General features: G+C 53.9%; 1 protein-coding gene and 1 non-coding gene across 5 annotated transcripts in view; both read right to left on the bottom strand.

Moving 5' to 3' along the window:
* The window catches only part of LOC125632971 (zinc finger protein 783), a 64,346-nt gene extending 45,612 nt beyond the window's left edge, over positions 1-18,734 (bottom strand). Inside the window, exons 1-7 of one of the 4 annotated variants that reach the window (XM_075124669.1) lie at positions 18,603-18,728; positions 17,194-17,589; positions 16,619-16,745; positions 14,925-15,038; positions 10,743-10,871; positions 10,494-10,625; positions 7,720-9,362 (exon numbers count right to left, since the gene is read on the bottom strand). In XM_075124669.1, coding sequence (XP_074980770.1) covers positions 8,347-9,362; positions 10,494-10,625; positions 10,743-10,871; positions 14,925-15,038; positions 16,619-16,745; positions 17,194-17,589; positions 18,603-18,626 — 1,938 coding nt within the window. In that variant the 5' untranslated portion in view covers positions 18,627-18,728 and the 3' untranslated portion in view covers positions 7,720-8,346. Of the gene's footprint in view, positions 1-7,719; positions 9,363-10,493; positions 10,626-10,742; positions 10,872-14,924; positions 15,039-16,618; positions 16,746-17,193; positions 17,590-18,052; positions 18,379-18,602 lie in introns of those variants that run through there. The other 3 variants (XM_075124670.1, XM_075124671.1, XM_075124667.1) reach the window with 3 other exon arrangements.
* TRNAI-UAU (transfer RNA isoleucine (anticodon UAU)) lies at positions 4,446-4,518 on the bottom strand. The gene has a single exon. It is a non-coding gene; the product is annotated as a tRNA-Ile (tRNA).

The following is an 18,734-nucleotide window of genomic DNA, read 5'->3' as shown; positions in this document are numbered from 1 at the left end:
CCCACTTCGTAGTCTCTTGTCCAAGCCAGAAAGTCCCACAGTCTTTTTAATCTCCCCTCATACGGAAGCTGTTCCATACACCTAATCATTTTAGTTGCCCTTCTCCGTACCTTTTCCAACTCCAATTTAACTTTTTTGAGATGGGGAGAACAGGACTGCACGCAGTATTTCAAGATGTGAGCATACCATGGATTTATATAGTAGAAGTGGAGGAGCTTGGTTTGCCAGACCGATCAGCAAAGCCAATGCGGACAAACTATGTGAAAAGGCTGCAAAACACCAAGCCTCTGGATTGCACCAACGTGCAGGAAGCCTTATAAGCCCGTCATGGTCAAAGCCAATTTCAGAAGTACTTAATGAGGCTGTTAAGAATGCTGCAGACACAAATCAGTTTATCAGGTTTCAGAGTGATAGCCGTGTTAGTCTGTATCAGCACGAAAGCTGATGCCCAAATAAATGTGTTCGTCTCTAAGGTGCCACAAGTACTCCTCGTTGATAACCTAGCAAATTCCTACAGATAGCAGTTTCACATACCCTAGAGCAGAGGTGGGCAAACTACGGCCCGCGGGACCCTCCTGCCCGGCCCTGAGCTCCTGGACCAGGAGGCTCGCCCCCGGCCCCGCCCCCGCTGTTCCCCTTCCCCTGCAGCCTCAGCTCACTGTGCCCACCTGCGCGATGCTCTGGGCGGCGGGGCTGCAGAGCCTGGCCTGACCCGGTGCTCGGAGCTGCGCAGTGCGTGGCTGGCTCCGGCCAGGCGGTGCGGCTGCCGTGCTGCGAGCCACCGGTGCTCCAGGCAGTGCAGTAAGGGGGGATGGAGCAGGAGGGGTTGGATAGAGGGCAGGGGAGTTCGGGGGTGGTGGTGAGGGGGTGGGGGTGTGGATAGGGGTCAGGGTGGGGAACGGGGGGTTGAATGGGGGCAGGGGTCCTGGGGGGGGCAGTTAGGAAGGAGGGGGGGTTGGATGGGGCAGCAGGGGGCAGTCAGGGAGAAGGGGTGGTTGGATGGGGTAGGGGTCCCAGGGGGGCAGTCAGCAGTGAGAGGAGGGGTTGGATGGGGCAGCGGGGGGCAGACAGGGCTGGGGGTTCCAGGGGGGGTCAGGGGACAGGGAGCGGGGGGGGGATAGTGCAGGAGTCCCCGGGGGGGGTTGTCAGGGCGAGAAGCGGGGTGGGGGATAGGGAGCGGGGGCTGGGCCACGCCTGGCTGTTTGGGGAGGCACAGCCTCCCCTAACCAGCCCTCCATACAATTTCTGAAACCCGATGCGGCCTTCAGGCCGAAAAAAGTTTGCCCGCCCCCGCCCTAGAGTGTGCGAAGCTGTTATCTGCAGGAATTAGCTACATCAGATAGCAGTTTCTAGGAAAGTAGGACCTGTCGCTGCTATAGGTAGCAAATTTCTACAGATTGCAGTTTCACATACCCTACGGCAGTCGTGGGCAGCCTGCAGGCCGCACACGGCCCATCAGGGTAATCCGCTGGCAGGCTGCCAGACCGTTTGTTTACATTTGCATGGCCACTTGCAGCTCCCAGTGGCCGCGGTTTGCCGTTCCCAGCCAATCGGAGCCGCAGGAAGAGAAAGCTACCAGGGGAGAGGCTGTTCTCGATTTGATTTTGACAAATAGGGAGGAACTGGTTGAGAATTTGAAAGTGGAAGGCAGCTTGGGTGAAAGTGATCATGAAGTGATAGAGTTCATGATTCTAAGGAATGGTAGGAGGGAGAACAGCAAAATAAAGACAATGGATTTCAAGGAGGCAGACTTTAGAAAACTCAGGGAGTTGGAAAGTAAGATCTCATGGGAAGCAAGTCTAAGGGGAAAAAAATGGAAGACAGCTGGCAGTTTTTCAGAGAGACATTATTAAGGGCGTAAGAGCAAACTACCCCACTGCATAGGAAAGATAGGAAATATGGCAAGACACCACCCAAGCTTAACCAGGAGATCGTCAATGATCTAAAAACCAAGGAAGAGTCCTACAGAAAGAGGAAAGTAGGTCAAATTACAAAGAATGAATATAAACAAATAACACAAGTGTGTAGGGACATAAGAATGGCCCTACTGAGTCAGACCAAAGGTCCATCTAGCCCAGTATCCTGTCTTCCAGCAGTGGCCAGTGCTGGCACCCCAGAGGGAATGAACAGATCAGGTAATCATCAAGCGATCCATCCCATCACTCATTCCCAGCTTCTGGCAAACAGAGGTTAGAGACACTGTTCCTGCCCATCCTGGCTAATAGCCATTGATGGACCTATCCTCCATGAATTTATCTAGTTCTTTTTTGAATCCTGTTATGGTCTTGGCCTTCACAACATCCTCTGGCAAGGAGTTGACAGGTTGACAGTACGTTGTGTGAAGAAATACTTCCTTAAACCTGCTGCCTATTAATTTCATTTGGTGACCCCTCGTTCTTGTGTTATGAGAAGTTGTAAACAACACTTCCTTATCTACTTTCTCTACACAGTCATGATTTTATAGACCTCAATCATAGCTCCCCTTAGCCGTCTCTTTTCCAAGCTGAAAAGTCCCAGTCTTATTAATCTCTCCTCATACGGAAGCCATTCCATATCCCTAATCATTTTTGTTGCCCTTTTCTAAACCTTTTCTATTTCCACTATATCTGAGATGGGGCGACCACATCTGCATGCAGTATTCCAGATGTGGGCGTACCATGAATTTATATAGAGGCAACATGATATTTTCTGTCCTATTATCTATCCCTTTCTTAATGATTCCCAGCATTCTGTTCGCTTTTTTGACTGTCGCTGCACATTGAGTGGATGATTTCAGAGAACTATCCACAGTGACTCCAAGATCTCTTTCTTGAGTGGTAACAGCTAATTTAGACCCCATCATTTTATATGTACAGTTGGGATTATGCTTTCCAATGTGCATTACTTTGCATTTATCAACATTATATTTCATCCGCCATTTTGTTGCCCAGTCACCCAGTTTTGAGAGATCCTTTTGTAGCTCTTCACAGTCTGCCTGGGTCTTAACTATCTTTAGTAATTTTGTATCATCTACAAATGTTGCCACCTCACTGTTTACCCCTTTTTCCAGATCATTTATGAATATGTTGACTAGCACTGGGCCCAGAACAGACTCCTGGGGGACACCACTATTTACCTCTCTCCACAAAATCAGAAAGGCCAAGGCACAAAATGAGATCAAACTAGCTAGAGACATAAAGGCTAACAAGAAAACATTCTACAAATACATTAGAAGCAAGAGGAAGACCAAGGACCAGGTAGGCCCATTACTCAACAAGGGGGGGAAAAACACTAACGGAAAATGTGGAAATGGAAGAGGTGCTTAATGACTTCTTTGTTTTGGTTTTCACTAAGAAGTTTGGCGGTGATTGGACATCTAACATAGTGAATGCCAATGAAAATGAGGTAGGATTAGAGGCAAAAATAGGAAAAGAACAAGTTAAAAATTACTTAGACAAGTTAGATGTCTTCAAGTTATCAGGGCCTGATAAAATGCATCCTAGAATACTCAAGAAGCTGACTGAGGAGATATCTGAGCCATTAGCAATTATCTTTGAGACGTCATGCAAGACAGGAGAGATTCCAAAAGACTGGAAAAGGGCAATTACATTGTCCATCTATAAAAAGGGAAATAAGGAAAACCCAGGGAATTACAGACCAGTCAGCTTAACTTCTGTACCCGGAAAGATAATGGAGCAAATAATTAAGCAATCAATTTGCAAACATCTAGAAGAAAATAAGGTGATAAGTAACAGTCAGCATGGATTTGTCAAGAACAAATTGTGTCAAACCAACCTGATAGCTTTCTTTGACAGGGTAACAAGCCTTGTGGATAGGGGGGAAGTGGTAGACATGGTATATCTAGACTTTAGTAAGGCTTTTGTTACTGTCTAGCATGACCTTCTCGTAAACAAATAAGGGAAATACAACCTAGATGGAGCTACAATAAGGTGGGTGCAAAACTGATTGGAAAACCATTCCCAGAGAGTATTAATCAGTGGTTCACAGTCATGCTGGAAGGGCATAACGAGTGGGCTCCCGCAGGGATCAGTTCTGGGTACGTTTCTGTTCAATATCTTCATCAATGATTTAGACAATGGCATAGAGAGTACACTTATAAAGTTTGAGGATGATACCAAGCTGGGAAGGGTTGCATGTGCTTTGGAGGATAGGGTTAAAATTTAAAATGATCTGGACAAACGATTGGAAGTAAATAGGATGAAATTCAATAAGGACAAGTGCAAAGTCCTCCATTTAGGAAGGAACAATCAGGTGCACATAGAATATCAGGGTTGGAAGGGACCTCAGGAGGTCATCTAGTCCAACCCCCTGCTCAAAGCAGGACCAATCCCCAATTTTTGCCCCAGATCCCTAAATAGTCCCCTCAAGGATTGAACTCACAGCCCTGGGTTTAGCAGGCCAATGCTCAAACCACTGAGCTATCCCTCCCCACCAAAAACAACTGCTGCCCCATGTGAGGAACGAACTCACAACCTTCAGATTATAAGACTGACGTGCTACCTACTGCGCTAACGAGGTGGCTCACAAAATACACAATGGGAACCGACGGCCTAGGAAGGAGTCCTGCGGAAAGGGATCTGGGGGGTCATAGTGAACCACAAGCTAAATAGGAGTCAACAGTGTAATGCTGTTGCAAAACAAGGGAACATAATTCTGGGATGTATTAGCAGGAGTGTCGTAAGCAAGACATGAGAAGGAATTCTTCCGCTCTGCTCCATGCTGATTAAGCCTCAACTGGAGTACTGTGTCCAGTTCTGGGCACCACATTGCAAGAAAGATGTGGACAAATTGGTGGAAGTCCAGAGAAGAGCAACAAAAATGATTAAAGGTCTAGAAAACATGACCTAAGAGGGAAGACTGAAACATGGTAACCATTTTCAAGTACGGAAAAGGTTGTTACAAGGAGGAGGGAGAAGAATTGTTCTCCTTAACCTCTGAGGATAGGACAAGACACAATGGGCTTAAATTGCAGCCAGGGAGGTTTAGGTTGGACATTAGGAAAAACTTCCGAACTGTCAGGGTGGTTAAGTATTGGAATAAATAGCCCAGGGAAGGGAATCTCTATCAGTGGAGATTTTTAAGAGTGGGTTGGACAAACAAGTGTCAGGAATGGTCTGGATCAGTGATCTCAAACTCAGATCACCACGAGGGCCGCATCACTGAAACCTCCACCCCTTCCGTGAGGCCCTGCCCCTGCCCCGCCTCTTCCCACCCCTTCCCTGCCCCCATTCCAACCCCTTCCCCAAAGTTCCTGCCCCGGCCCCACCTCCTCCTCTGAGTGCGCCACCAGGGCTGGCTCAAGGCACCAGCTTTCCAAGCAGGCGCTTGGGGCGGCATTCAGAATGGGCGGCAGGCTGTGCCCCACCGCGGCAAATTCGGCGGCAGCTCCGCCGCTCTTCCAGGCGTGGCGGCAATTCAGCGGCGACTGCTTGGGGCGGCAAAATTGGTAGAGCCGCCCCTGCGCGCCACGTTCTTGCTCCCGCCGCCCTCCCTCCCGATGTGTGCAAACAGCTGTTTGGCGGCGGCAGCTGGGCGGGACGCGCGCTCAGGGGGGAGGAGGAGGACGGGGTGGGGGCAGAGCACCCACTAATTTCCCCCCGTGGGTGCTCCAGCCCCGGAGCAACCACGGAATCGGCGCCTATGGCGAGGCGCAGGAAATAACTCTGCGGGCCGCGTGTTTGAGACCCCTGGTCTAGATAATACTTTGTCCTGCCATGAGTGTAGGGGACAACACAAGAGTGCAGGGGACAAACTGCTGTCTGTAGGAATTTGCTACATCAGACGGCAGTTGTTTTACAATAGCAGATTCTTACAATCCGCTACACATCAGCCACGGCTACAGGTAGCCCAGTCCTACAGGGAGCAGTTTCCTACACTACAGGCAGGGCGGGTGGGGGCGCAGCAGGGCTGGAGCTGGGTCCTGGCACCTTCAGCGGCGGGGGGATCCAGTCAGCACCAGGGCAGCAAAGGGAGCCGGGAGCTGGTGGGCTGTAGCTGGGGCCAGGGCAGCTCCCTCATTCTGTCTCCCCAAATCTACCCCCGCCCTCACCAGCCGATGCCGCTTCCTTGGGACTCCCCCCTTGGCCGGGGGACCAGAAAGGAGAGACAGGCTGCCTGCCACACCACATCCTAATGCCTCCTCCCCACAAGGGAGCTCTTGTGGTGCTGAGTCCCACAGGCTGATGGTTTTGTAAAGGAACATTTCCCTTTCCCAGGGGCTGCCTTTGCCTTTTCCTTAGCAGCTCCCTCTTCGTTCGTCAGGGTGAACAGGCGCACCCAGGGCACTCGCTCCTGCCCCTTCCTTGTTTTATAAACCTCCAGCCTGGCCCCTTTTGTCTCATCTCTGCACAGCCCTGCTCTTAATACACCTTCGGTTCTTTGCTATCATCGGTCACCTTCCGCCCTCGACGCCTCTCCTTTCCTCTTGCTCTGTCCCCAGGTGTGGTGGGGCAGATACCCCGCTCCTGGGAGAAAAGGGAGGCTGACGGGGGAAGCAGCCACAGCGGTGGCCACACCCAATCAGGCCACAGCTGGCCCCGATATAAGGGCTAAGGGAGGAGGTGGCTCAGTCTCACTCCGGCCTGGAGTGGGAAGGCCCTGGCTGCCTGGGAACAGAGGGCACCTAACGCAGAGCAACACTGGGGAAAGACAAGAGGAGCTGGGGAGCTCCAGCCTGGTAACTCCCCAGGCTGCGGCCTTGGGTAAGGCCTGTCAAAGGTACTGGGGCTAAGAGGGGCAGCCCTGGAACAGGCAAAGGCAGCAGGTCCCACCCCTTGCCAGTGATGAGTGGCCATTACAGACTGCAGCCTGCCCCAGGGAGCGGGGGCTAGACGATGACTGGCAGTAGCCACTGAGGCAAGGTGGGTATAGAGGGTTGGGGGTTCCCCTGGGAGGGGAGACCCAGAGAGTGGGTGTGCTGCTCGGGCAGAACCCCCCCCCCCGGTAAAGGCATAGGATCCGGGAGGGACACAGGGGCTTGAGGCAGGTGAGACACCGGCCAGCAGAGGGTGCTCCGACAGCTGGAATTGAGCTAATTCCTGAAGCAACCAGCAGGAGGTGCTGCAGCGGTGAGTGCTTGACCTGCTACACCATCTCTTCTTACCTCCCTCTCCCCCGCCCCCGCCAGTTTTTCCTTTTCTCTGTCATCCTGTTTTCCCCTCCTCCCCCACCGGCCTATTCCCCCCCATGCCCATTGGCCTTCCAAGCTGGTTCCAGCCCTCATGTGCAGCCCCCTCCTCATCTCCTTTCACACCCCTGCAGAGGTAGAGGGGAGGGCTCCTTCCTCTCCCCCACACTCTCACTGCACAGGGCCACTGGGATTTTTCAGCTGCCCTCTGGGCCCACTTCTCGCCCGCCCATGAGGTCATCAGGCGGAGCAGGGGAACCGGCTGCAGGGCTCTACGCTCCCCAGGCACCAGGGTCAGTGGGCGTTTGGAATGAACCGAGTGCAGGATCAAGCACCGACACCCCCTCCCACACAGTGGGCCGCTGGGGGCTTTTCCCACACACAGCCCTGGCAGCATGCATGGGCCCGGACCCTGCACCAGCAAACTGGCACCTGGCTTTACAGCCGCGTGAGCAACACAGTGAGAGCAGGGCCCTCCCCTCTCAGCCCTGCCCCGCCCCAGAAAGTGGAGCCCCAGGTTCCCAGGCTAGTCACAATTTTAAATCAAGACTGGGGGTTTTTTGTAACCAAAAAAAAAAAAAAGAGAGAGATGCTCTATTTCATCCAGGAATTCTTTTGTGCAAGTCACATGGGGTGTGTTATACAGGTGGTCGGACCAGAGGACCCCAATGTGCCCGTCCGGCTTTGGAATCTGTTTAAATACTGACACGTATGAAACGCTGGACACAGGAGTCACTTATCCGCTCCCGCAAGCCGCCCGTTTCCGCCCTCCATCCCTGTGTATCGTCCCATAAAAACCAGAGTTTTCCACTTAAATATGAATTTGCTGCCAGTTCGTTTTCCTGCAATCGTGACACCCTGCTCTAGTGCAGTTGTTTTCTTGTAACCTCTTATCCCGGACCAAATCTGCCTGGGTCGTCATGCCTGTGTCTGCCAGCTGCACGGACGCCCCATGGCTTGGCCTTCGTTACCTTAGCCGGATAAGGTGAAATCAACACGACACCCTCGTCTCCCAGGTGAATTGGCTGTAGCTCATTAAAAACCAAAGACCAATCCTCCCCTTGGCTACACCCGCACAGCCCCCCAGCTTGCATGGCTGTGAACGAGGGCAGACCGGGGGCAGCTACTCAGCCTGGAAGCCTTTGAGCCATTCAGCGTCTCCCTCCTGGAGACTGCCGCGCTGACCCCGCAGGGTTTCTGCAGCCCGGCTCGCTGGCCGGTTACGGTTTCTTCCTGTGGCTGTGTTTGTGTTTGAGGAGGTGCTGCCGGCGGATGTAGGCCTTCCCACACTCGCCGCACTGGTAGGGCCTCTCTCGCTCCGTGTGGATTTTCTGGTGGTCCACGAGGTGGTGGTGCCGGTTGAAGGTTTTGTGACACTGGGCACACTGGTAGGGCCGCTCCCCGGTGTGGATCCTCTGGTGCCGGATGAGGTCGGAGGGACGGGTGAAGCTCTTGCTGCAGTACGGACACAGTATGAGCGATCCCTTGCTGCGGTCGGCATGCACCCTTTTGTGCAGGACGAGACACCTCCTCTTGGAGAAGTGCTCCATGCACTCCCTGCACGTGTACGTCCTTTGCACACGAGGCGGCTGGTATTTGCTCAGACTCGATTTGTGAGCCAGCCTCTTGACCCGTTTGGTGATCCCGCTGGAACCGTCTTCAGTCTGGTTTCGGGGCTGGGACTCAGGGGGAGCCGCTTGGCAGGAACGTTCCTGAGGAGCCGGGAGCCCGCAGGCCCCCGCAGCTGTCTGGTGTCGCAGATGCAGCAGAAATTTCTGCTTGGCTCTGAAACTTTCCCCACAGTTTGGGCACTCGTACAGCAGCTCGTTTGCGTGGCCCTTCTGGTGGATGATGAGATTTATCTTCAGCCGAAAGCTCTTCCCACACACTATGCACACAAACAGCCTCTCTCGAGTGCTCTTTCTCTGGTGCTGGATCAGGGCCCCACCCCAGTGAGCGGAGTTCACTGTCCTGCTCTCTGCGTGGTTTCTCTGCTGTGTTACTGAGCTGCATGCAACCTCCCCGGCTGTTACCTCCCCAGGATCCTGGAAATCCTCCTCTTCAAACCTTCCCAATAACATCCCTGGCACCTCCAGGTTTTCAGGAAGTTCCTCCCCAGGGCCCTGGTCATGCTCCCAAGGGCCCAAGACAGCTTCCTCTTTTGCTCTTTCCAGCAACGTCCCTGGCACTTCCTCCACTTGCTGCACCTCGGTTTTGATCACAATCCCCTCATCAGCTGGAAATTAAACAGAATCCAGAGATTATTCACTCCATCGGTTTGATATGAAGGAAACCTAAAGGTTCGGACTTTCCTGATTCCTAATCTCAGGGGCTGGGTCCTGTCACGCTGGCATAATGCGAGGCACTGGCTGTTTAGAAAGAGGCAAACATTTCCCATCTCCGTGTTCACAGAGGTTAGGAAATGACCTACTATTAGCAGAGTAAAACTGACCTCTGGGCCTGATCTGGGCTTTCAGTGACACACAGGCCTCTCACGGCCTCACTGCACAGGGTGAGTCGCACCAGGAGACTTCCCTGTTGGGTAACCCGCTTCCCAAGTGGCCTCAGGCTTCTCTCCAAGAAGACAGGCTTTAGAGTCACCCTTGAGTGATCCCGTTATACGTCTGAGGTTTTGTCATGGACAGCCTGACATTAACAGCACGAGACATGGAGGCTGGGTTTGACTGGTCAGTGATTTAACAAAGTCACTTGGCAGTTCCTCTCTGGCTGAGAACTGAGAGGATGAACTGTAAGAGCCACGTCCCAAAGCTCTCTAATTCCAGACATGGAACGACACTGCCGGCAGACTCTGACCCTGGCTGCACCCAGAGAACTGAAGAGGAAACAATGGGCACGTTTTAGTGCAGCGTCGGAATAGCAGCGGTGTGTTTTTAACAGCTCTGCTCATTAGCTGATTTCAGTCATTTTTGGTTCTGAACAACCTCAAAGCTGGGCTGAAAGAGTAGGCCAGCCCCCCTACCATCAGACATGATCGCTGGAGTTACAGGAGGGAGGAATCGGACCATCGAATGCACTCCATTCAGTCCTGTGTGATCAGAGCAGCTGTGGAGGGAATATAATTAACATACCAGCTGTTCCTTCTCTGAAGCAGAAAAAGCCAGTGATAGCATACACCATGGCATTTCTTACTCTTTACAACCTTTCTGGTGGACAGTGGGATTTACAGTCATTTCTCTCCTCCCTGAGACTATCTGCATCTCAAAGGCCTGTCCTGAAATTGTCAGGCAGAGACAGGCAGATGAACATCACGCCGTCCCCCGAGCAGCTTAGTGCTGTCTGGGCTGAGGCACCTGATGAGGTGACTTAAGAGTTGCAACAAAACACAAACGTTGCTTTCTCCAAATACCTTCATCAGAGGGAAGAGGAGGGGACCAGCTCTGCTTCACTGACTCCTCCGAACACTCAGAGGAAGGACGGGTGATAGGAGGCATTAACTGCCTGCAGTTGGTGAGGACTGGTAGGAAGCCGTGAGGAACATCTGCCGTGAAGAGATGACAAGTGCTGGTTACCACTGGATTACATACAGCAAGAAGGCACTCATAAAGACAGGATTTATTGCTCTTGCTGTTTCTGGCTGGGTTAGTCTGTTACTCACCTGGGCTGCGGTGTGGTGGGTCTGTTGGGATTTTACTTTCCTCCAAGGCCCCTTGATCCTGCATATGGGGTTCCTCCTCTTGTTTGATCTGTGACAGAGTGTCACTTGTCAACATGGGGGATTCCGGCCCTGAGAAAGAGAATTTCATCATTTTACCGATAGCCACCTATTTAAAAGCAGCATTTTGGGCACGGGGATTTCATCCTCACTAACATTTGCAAAGCACTTTGAGCTCCAGGGGAAGATGGTTTTGGAAAGCAAGTCAGTAGTTAGTCACTGGGGGATATACTCCATCAGTTATGGCTGGTGTCACAGCCTACTGAAAAGCACGAGTGTCGTTTTCACTAGGTCATCCCACAGCAGTGAAAATCCAATCCCACCAACACAACCTCGCTGTGTGACAGACCTCAATCCCTGAAACTAAGGACCTGGGTTCTCAGCCCCAGGCTCATGAACTGATCGCAGTCACTCCTTCCTTTATTGTTAAATGGGGGAGGGGCCCCAGCTAGGCGGCAGGAGGGATCCTGGTATAGACAGAATGACAGATTTCGAAGGACTCGGAGCTTCAGATTAAGGAGGAAGTTACTCACTCTGTGCAATAACAACGGTTCTCCGAGTAGCATGCCTATGGGTGTGCCACTGTAGGTGCGTCTGGGCGCCCGCGCCTCTCAAAGAATCTAGGTAGCAGCGTTCAGTCGGCCCGCACACGCGCTCTCCCTCCCTCGTGGCCTGCCTGGAGGCCATCTAGCGCTGCGCGGGTGAACCAGCCTCCGTTCCTTCTCTACCGCAGAGCTCCTTGTCGAGAACTCCAAAGTCGGGGGGCAGGAGCACCCACAGGGTCACGCGTCTCGAAAAAACCATCGTTACGGCACAAGGGGAGTAACGTCCTCTTCTCTGAGTGCTGTCCCTATGGGCGCTCCACCACAGTGACTTCCCAGCGGTATCCCCCGTGGCGGGCTGGGGCCTCGGGGTGCGGTCTGTCACTGACAATAGTGCTGAGGAGCCGAAGATGGCGCGAGAGGCCGAGTCCCGAGGAATCGCGCCAAAGCATGGGCAGAGGCCCTGCAGATTTCTGAGATGGGGACGTCTTTAAGAAACGCGACCAAGGGGGAAACGGCTCTCGTGGAGTGCTTGGGATTCCTGATGGGGGCAGGAGGTTACACGCATGTAACAGTGGTTAGGGCAACCGGAGACCCATTTTGAGAGCCTTTGAGCTGATATTGTGGAGCCTTTGGATCTTTCTGCGAATGAAAGGAAGAGTTTAGGAGACTTCCTGACGTCCTTAGTCCTGTCCAAATAAAATGCTAGGGCTAACAGCCATCATATGCAGTATTGCCTCTCTATGTCACAGGGTGGTTTTGGAAAACAGGCGAGTTTCTCACGTACAGTCGAGTGTGTGGAGTCAAATGTGCATGCTGCCACATGCCTGAGAACCTGGAGGCGCTTCCTGGCTGGGGTTTGTGGGCTGGCCTGGCCTGTCCCTATGAGATTCTGTGCAGTGAGAGGAATGCGCTCGGTGCCCTGCGTCGAGCTTGGCACCAATAAACTCCTGCTATTGAACTGGGGTCAGGGTCGATTTCTGGGTATTGAGCTGGAGCCCCAATTGTGCAACCATGTGCATAGTCTTCTGGGTGGCCTGCAGGGCATCTTCGAAGGAACGAGCCTTGAGAAGGCAGTCGTCCAGGTGTGGGTAAATGACAATACCTAATGTTCGTAGGCGCGCCACTGCGACGGAGAGGATATGGGAGAACACAATGGGTGCGGACGAGAGGCTGAACAGGAGCGCTCTGTACTGCTGATAGCCCTGCCCAAAGGTAAATCGCAGGACTCTCCTGTGCGACAGTCAGATTGAGATGTGGGAATCGGCGTCTTGTAGGTCGAGGGCCAAGAATCAAGCTCCTGGTTCCAGTTACAGAATAATGGCTGCTAGTGTGACCACCTTGAACCTTTGCACCTTCACGTATCTGTTTAGTGCCCTTTGATCCAATATGGGTCTCCAACCTCCCATTTCTTGGGGATCAGGAAATATCTGGAATAAAACCTTTGCCTCGGAGGTGAGTAGGGACTGGTTCTATGGCTCCGAGGCATAAACAGGTGGTCTATTTCCTGGCATAATAGTCTCTCATGAGAAGGGTCCCTGAAGAGGGACCAGGGGAAAGGGGAGAAGGGACATGAGGTGGATGGAGTAACCCTTTGAAACAGCCTCTAAGGCCCATTTGTCAGAGGTGATGATCTTCCAGCTCCTGAGGAAGACTCAGGCAACTTCCGAAGGGATATGACAGGTCCGTACGTCGCAGCAGCTGTTGCAAGGAGTGGATGCTTGGGCCCTCGACCTCATAATTTGGTGTTTTGAGGACGAGGGTTAAGAGTTGAGGATCGGGAGACTGACGGCTTGTGCTTTTTACATCCTGGGCCTCTTACACTGTAGCTCATAATATCATTGTGCTGGGGAGAACTGAGGTGGCTGGGATCTGTGAGGTGGCTGTGAACTGAATTTCCTTTTCCATCCCAGGGTTTAGATTCTGGATACAGAGGCCAGAGGAGATTGTCTGGAGGACTCTCTGTGGGAGATTCTAGATCCTCGAGAGGTGTGGGGCCTGTGGGCTGCCCATGGATCCCAGTAAGGCCACTGAGGGGGAAAGGGCATGAGTGTCACTACCCACGGGGGACCATACCAGGAAGATTGGAGATCTGAGCATGGGTGCAGCTGTGTAGGTCTCAAATGCTGTAACGGAGGGTTGTGACGTAAGACCAGAGAAAAGCGGTCCTCCTGGTCACTGTCTGAGTCCCCACTGGAGTGGGGTGGGGCTGATAAGGGCGCTGGAGGTGAATGCCCCAGTGCCAATGGTGGTTCTGGGGACCGAGATGGGCTCGGTGCTGGAGCCTGGGTACTGAGTAGTGGGGACTCTGGTTCCTCCATAACCAGAAGGTCCCTAGAGAAGCAGAACTCTGGTAGTACCACTGTGGTCGATGCTGACTCGTCAGTACTGACGGCCTTTTATGTGCGGCTCGTTCCAACAGGAGCTGCTTTGAAGTGCTCCGTGCCAAGGATCGTTTTATTGGCGCCGATTTTGTAGAGACGGTACCGACAGTGGTGCCCGTTCCCCAGCCTGTGCCCCGTGGGTCCCTAGGCGAGCTCTTGGTGCCGTGCTTCGGAGTCATCGGTGCCAAGGTGACCAAACACACCGGGGATCCCCTTTGGCTGGTCAAGAGCTCGGTTTGAGGGCTTGCAGCCCTTTTTTCTAGAGACTTAAGAGGAGGAAGTCAGCCAACTGTCTCTGCGATTCTCCCTCTCTGGAGGTTGAAGGCTTTGGAGCGGATTCGGGACCAGGGTCAGATGCCAGTTTAAGAGCACGCTCCACGGGGAGGAGTTTCCAGTTTTGTTGCCGGTTCTTTCGGGATCTAGCCTTCAGCTGCTGGCAGAAGCTGCACTTCTACAGACTACATGCCTCTCCGAGAGATGCAACAAGAGTGTCCGTCCACCACTGGCATTGCCTCCCTGCAGGAGAGGCACCTTTTAAAGCACGGTGGGAAACGGTCATGCCCCTACTTAGGTGCCAACTTTATGGGTGCTCTGGGGCTGGAGCACCCACGGGGAAAAAAGAGTGGGTGCTCAGCACCCACCGGCAGGCCCCACCAGTCAGCTCCTTCCCCTCCCCCCAGCACCTCCTGTCCGCCGAGGATCAGCTGCTCAGCGGTGAGCAGGAGGTGCTGGGGGAGGAGCGGGGGCAGGAAGAGGTAGAGCGAGCACAGAGCAGAGGGGGGAATGGGGCGGGGAAAGGCAGGGTGGGGGCGTGGCCTAGGGGAAGGGGTGGGGTGGGGGCGGGGCCTGGGGCAGAGCAGGTTTTGAGCACCCCTCGGGAAAAGGGTCGACAGATGATTAATTTTTTTTAAGAATCAAAGAAATAAAATGCCCTGTGGCTCTCTGGGCACGACAAAAGCTAACGGGAATGCTAAGGACTGAAAACGTCATGCTCTGCTTCCGGGCTAAGGGCGACTGAGAAGGAGCAGAGGGCAGACTGCCTGGGCCATGCTAGATAGCCTCGAGGCAGAGCACAACAGGGAGAGGACACAAGCGCGGGCCGGACAGACCCTGCGACCTACATTCTCCAACGAGAGGCGCAGATACACCTCCAGTGGATCACCCACAGGGACGCTACCTGAAGAAGCAGCATCACTCACCTGTGCAAGGCTCCACAGGGATTTCTGCCTTCTCCGAGTCCTGCTGATCCCGGACACATGGTTCTTCCCCTTGCTCAATACGGGCTAAGATGTCAGGCTTGGAAATGGCATAATCTATTTCAAAGGAAAGAATGACAGCAGGGGGCCCGACGTTACAAAGAATTTGACTGTTTATACAGCGCCCTTAGCCTGTGCTTGGCGCTTGGAGGACAAATAAAGGAACAGTTCCCTGAGCAGCTCAACTTCTAACTTAGATTTACCAGCATTTGCTGCGTCAGTGTGAGGCACCAGCTACAGAGGTCAGCCAGGTAGGGAGCCCCTGGGTGAGGGGGAGAGACTGTACCAAAAACACACAATACTGACAGCCGAGTAAATCCTGTTCTCTCCATTCCATCCACAGGCCTTTACAGAGCCTTCAGATCTCAGCTGTCCAGCAGGAAGGGAGGGTCTTTGACACAGGAACTCCGCATTAGCCAGTGGAATTCACCCTGCAGATGCACATGGGGATTTCTCCCAGGAAGACTGTTAAGGCTCTTGGATGGTTTGCCAGGGGAACCATGTGCTGGACAAGGATAGAAGGCACAGTCAGATCTTCCTGGGGCAGCCAGTCTCTGACCTGCTCGTGGTGTAACCAGGGCCCTTGCTATGAAGGGATGCTGGTTCTGTGACCCCTCTCTAGGTTTCATTTGTTGTTGCTACCTTTGAGCGCTCCCCAGTGACCTGAAGATGGCAGGGGTAAGAGTGTCCCCGACCTCCTCTGGGAGGATGCGCCAGTCTGGGGCCCGCTGTTGAGGAGGTCCTGCCTCCTGCACCTCCCAGTCTATATCTGGGTTCCAGTACGTGTCAAGTGCCTGGTGTAGCGGCCTTGGAGGGCAGGGCAAAGAGCTCCTGACATAGTCTCTGTTACTTCTTTGTGCTGGAAGGAGCTGGCGCAGGGCGGCGACTTTCCAGAGGATGGTTCTAAATATGCGATATTCTTTTGGGGAGAAAATTACCATTTAAAATGAAGACAGGAAAACATTATATTTAGAAGACTAAATTTCTACGCAAATCGCTCGTGGGTGAAGGCAGTTTTGCATCAACACTCCAAGGAAGGGTGGTCTCGCGGGGAAGGCTCCCAAGACCTGGGTCCAAACCCAGCTCTGCCACAGAATCCACATGCGACCCCGGGCAGATTTTCAGAAGAGCACGGAATGGTGGGAGCACGGCCCTTCTGAAAATCTGGCCCCGGTGGTGGGGACTGTCTATAAGCCTTTGAAAATGTAGCTCTTAATCGCTCTGGGCCTCAATTCCCCATCCACAACATGGTGATGCTACTGCCCTACCTTACGGGGATTTGTGAGGATAAGGCCCGTGGGTGCTACCTACAGTGATGGAGCATGTATAAGAACCAAGATAAGTCAGGAGTGGACATCACCAGATTTCTGTAAAGAGGACTCGGGCTGGAGCAGATAAATGCAGTTATCCAACGGGAGAAAGCACAGGACATGGAGAGCTCAAGCCACCACTGGGTAACTTTCACTCTGTTCCTATGGGAGGATGCACGGAGTTGATCTTTCAGAAAATCTTCGAGCGCTACAAGCGCCGACCTAGCAAAATGCAACATGAGTGGAGGGTAAGTCCGAGCTGGATTCCAGCCCAGGAACTGCGCACAATTTACCGCTTCTAACGAAGGAGGGAGAACGGATCCTTACCCAGCGAGATCAAAGTCTCATAGTTCCCCTTCATCACGTTCTTGTAAAGCTCCTTCTGCCATTCATCCAAGCTCTCCCACTCCTGCTCATTGAAATAGACGGAGACGTCGTTGAACGTCACCGGCACCTGGAATCACACGCATTGCACGCTCAGCGCCTGCTGCTTTTGTACCATCCTGTTAACAGCCCCTCACATCTTTTATTAGTTATGAGACAAGGAGCACAAACAACCCCCTGCCCCACTGTCACCACAGGCCATCACTATCGCTCTGGACAAGGCAGGGGAGCCTTTCTTCCTTCCCCGTACCTTAAAAGGACTTCAGGACCTCCTCACCTCCAGGGGACTGCTGTTGCTTAAACCTTCATCCCTCTGCAGGCTGCTGACAAGCCTCACTGTGTATGTGCTGGGCCCACATACATCACCCATCCCTCCACCAGCAACTTCCTTCTTGAATTTGCAACTACAGTGCCGTAGCTCATGGAGCATCCCAAAGTGGTCCCAAGAATTCACAGCATGGTGAATGAACAAGACCATCTGATAATTCTATATTCTATTTTGCTCGCATCCCTGTTACCTGGGGAACCTGCCCCTTAGTGCCTGGGGGGAGTCTCAGGATCCAGAAGTTCCTGTTTTTCAGCAGGTTCTCCACATTCTCCAGCCTCCTCTGCAGCAGATTATTCTCCTGGACCAGAGTCTCCAGCACGGCCCACTTACTCTCCAGCTGGTTCTCAAACTCCACCACCGTCCTCTCACAGTCTCTTAGTTTCTTCTCAGTCGTCCCAGTTCTCCCCTCCAGGTTCAGCCACCGTGTGGTGTGAGCCTCCACCTTCCTCTCCACGGCTTGGATTGAAGTCATTACAGCCACGGAAATCGCTGCTGTTCCCAGGTGGGTTTCTCTCACAGTTTGTTCCGGGACGGCAAGGGGTTGTAAAGGCATCACACCCTGTTGCTCCGAGTCCAGTTCCAGAACCTGTTTGCAAGGACAACAAATGAAAACTGAGCCCGAGGTCGTACCCTAATCTAGCTATAGAGGCAAAATTAGGGTGACCAGATGTCCCGATTTTATAGGGACAGTCCTGATATTCGGGGCCTTTTCTTCTATAGGCGCCTGTTACCTCCCACCGCCTATCCCCATTTTTCACACTTTCTGTCTGGTCACCCGAGGCACAACATGGAGCTGCTCCCAGGCTCCATGCTGCTCAGCACTGCCCAGGTGCGGCAGTCACAGACCTACTGATATTTTCATCACAGGCTTCAGGTGGGATCGCAGACCTTATCACGTGAAATCTAGCGACACAGGGCGGGGTCTGACGACAAGACTCAAGGGGTTTACTGTGGCCCCATTACCGGCAATTCTATTAAGTGGGTGGCCTCATTTTTAGATCCCATCACTGGCCACAATTTGCCAGGGTTCAAGCAGATTCAGAACCCACCTTCCAACTCCTGTCGGCACAGCCCGTCTCCTGCTACCCATGCGGGATACCCGGTGGTGCCAGGAGAGAGTCTCGCCCCCCAACAGACGTTGGCCCAGTGCCAGATCTGACCTTCCCAGCTGGTCTGGCTAGTCCCCGGGAGCCCCAGGACAGCCGGCGGTGCCCACCGCAGGGTTTGGCGTTTAGATCTCGGAGGGGTCGCTCTGGGACCCGCCCAGGGCCGGGCACGCTGGCACCGGGACCGGTGACAACGGAGCAGCGCTAGGCCACGGTCTCTGCTCGGACACGGGCCGGGTCCCCACGGTCCTGCCCCGGCGCGCTCGGGTTAGTTTCCCCGCTAACCCGGAAGGTGCCCGCAGCGTGCGGCGAACCCCGGAGCAGGAGAAACGGGCCGGGACCGCCCCGCCCGCGAGCAGCCCTGGCCGGGCCGGGGGGGAGCCCGGACCCGCCCCGGGGCTCAGCCCCAGCCCGGCCGGGCAGCACCGCGCTCCCGGGGCCCGGGCCGGGCGGGGAGAAGCTCCCGAGGCTCCCCCGCCCGCCGGGCCCTTACCTGGGCAGCGGCCCGCTCGGCCATGGCGCCCCCGGGCGGGGCTGCTCCCGCGGGCCCGGCCCGGCCGAGCCCCGCTCCCGCTGCGGGCTGGGCAGAGTCCCGGCGCCGCCTCGCCACGGGCCGGCCCCGCTG

Source organism: Caretta caretta, chromosome 2 (assembly GCF_965140235.1).
Source record: "Caretta caretta isolate rCarCar2 chromosome 2, rCarCar1.hap1, whole genome shotgun sequence".
Classification (NCBI taxonomy): domain Eukaryota; kingdom Metazoa; phylum Chordata; order Testudines; family Cheloniidae; genus Caretta; species Caretta caretta.
Note: the sequence above shows the minus strand (reverse complement) of the source record. Positions and strands in the feature narration are given on the sequence as shown.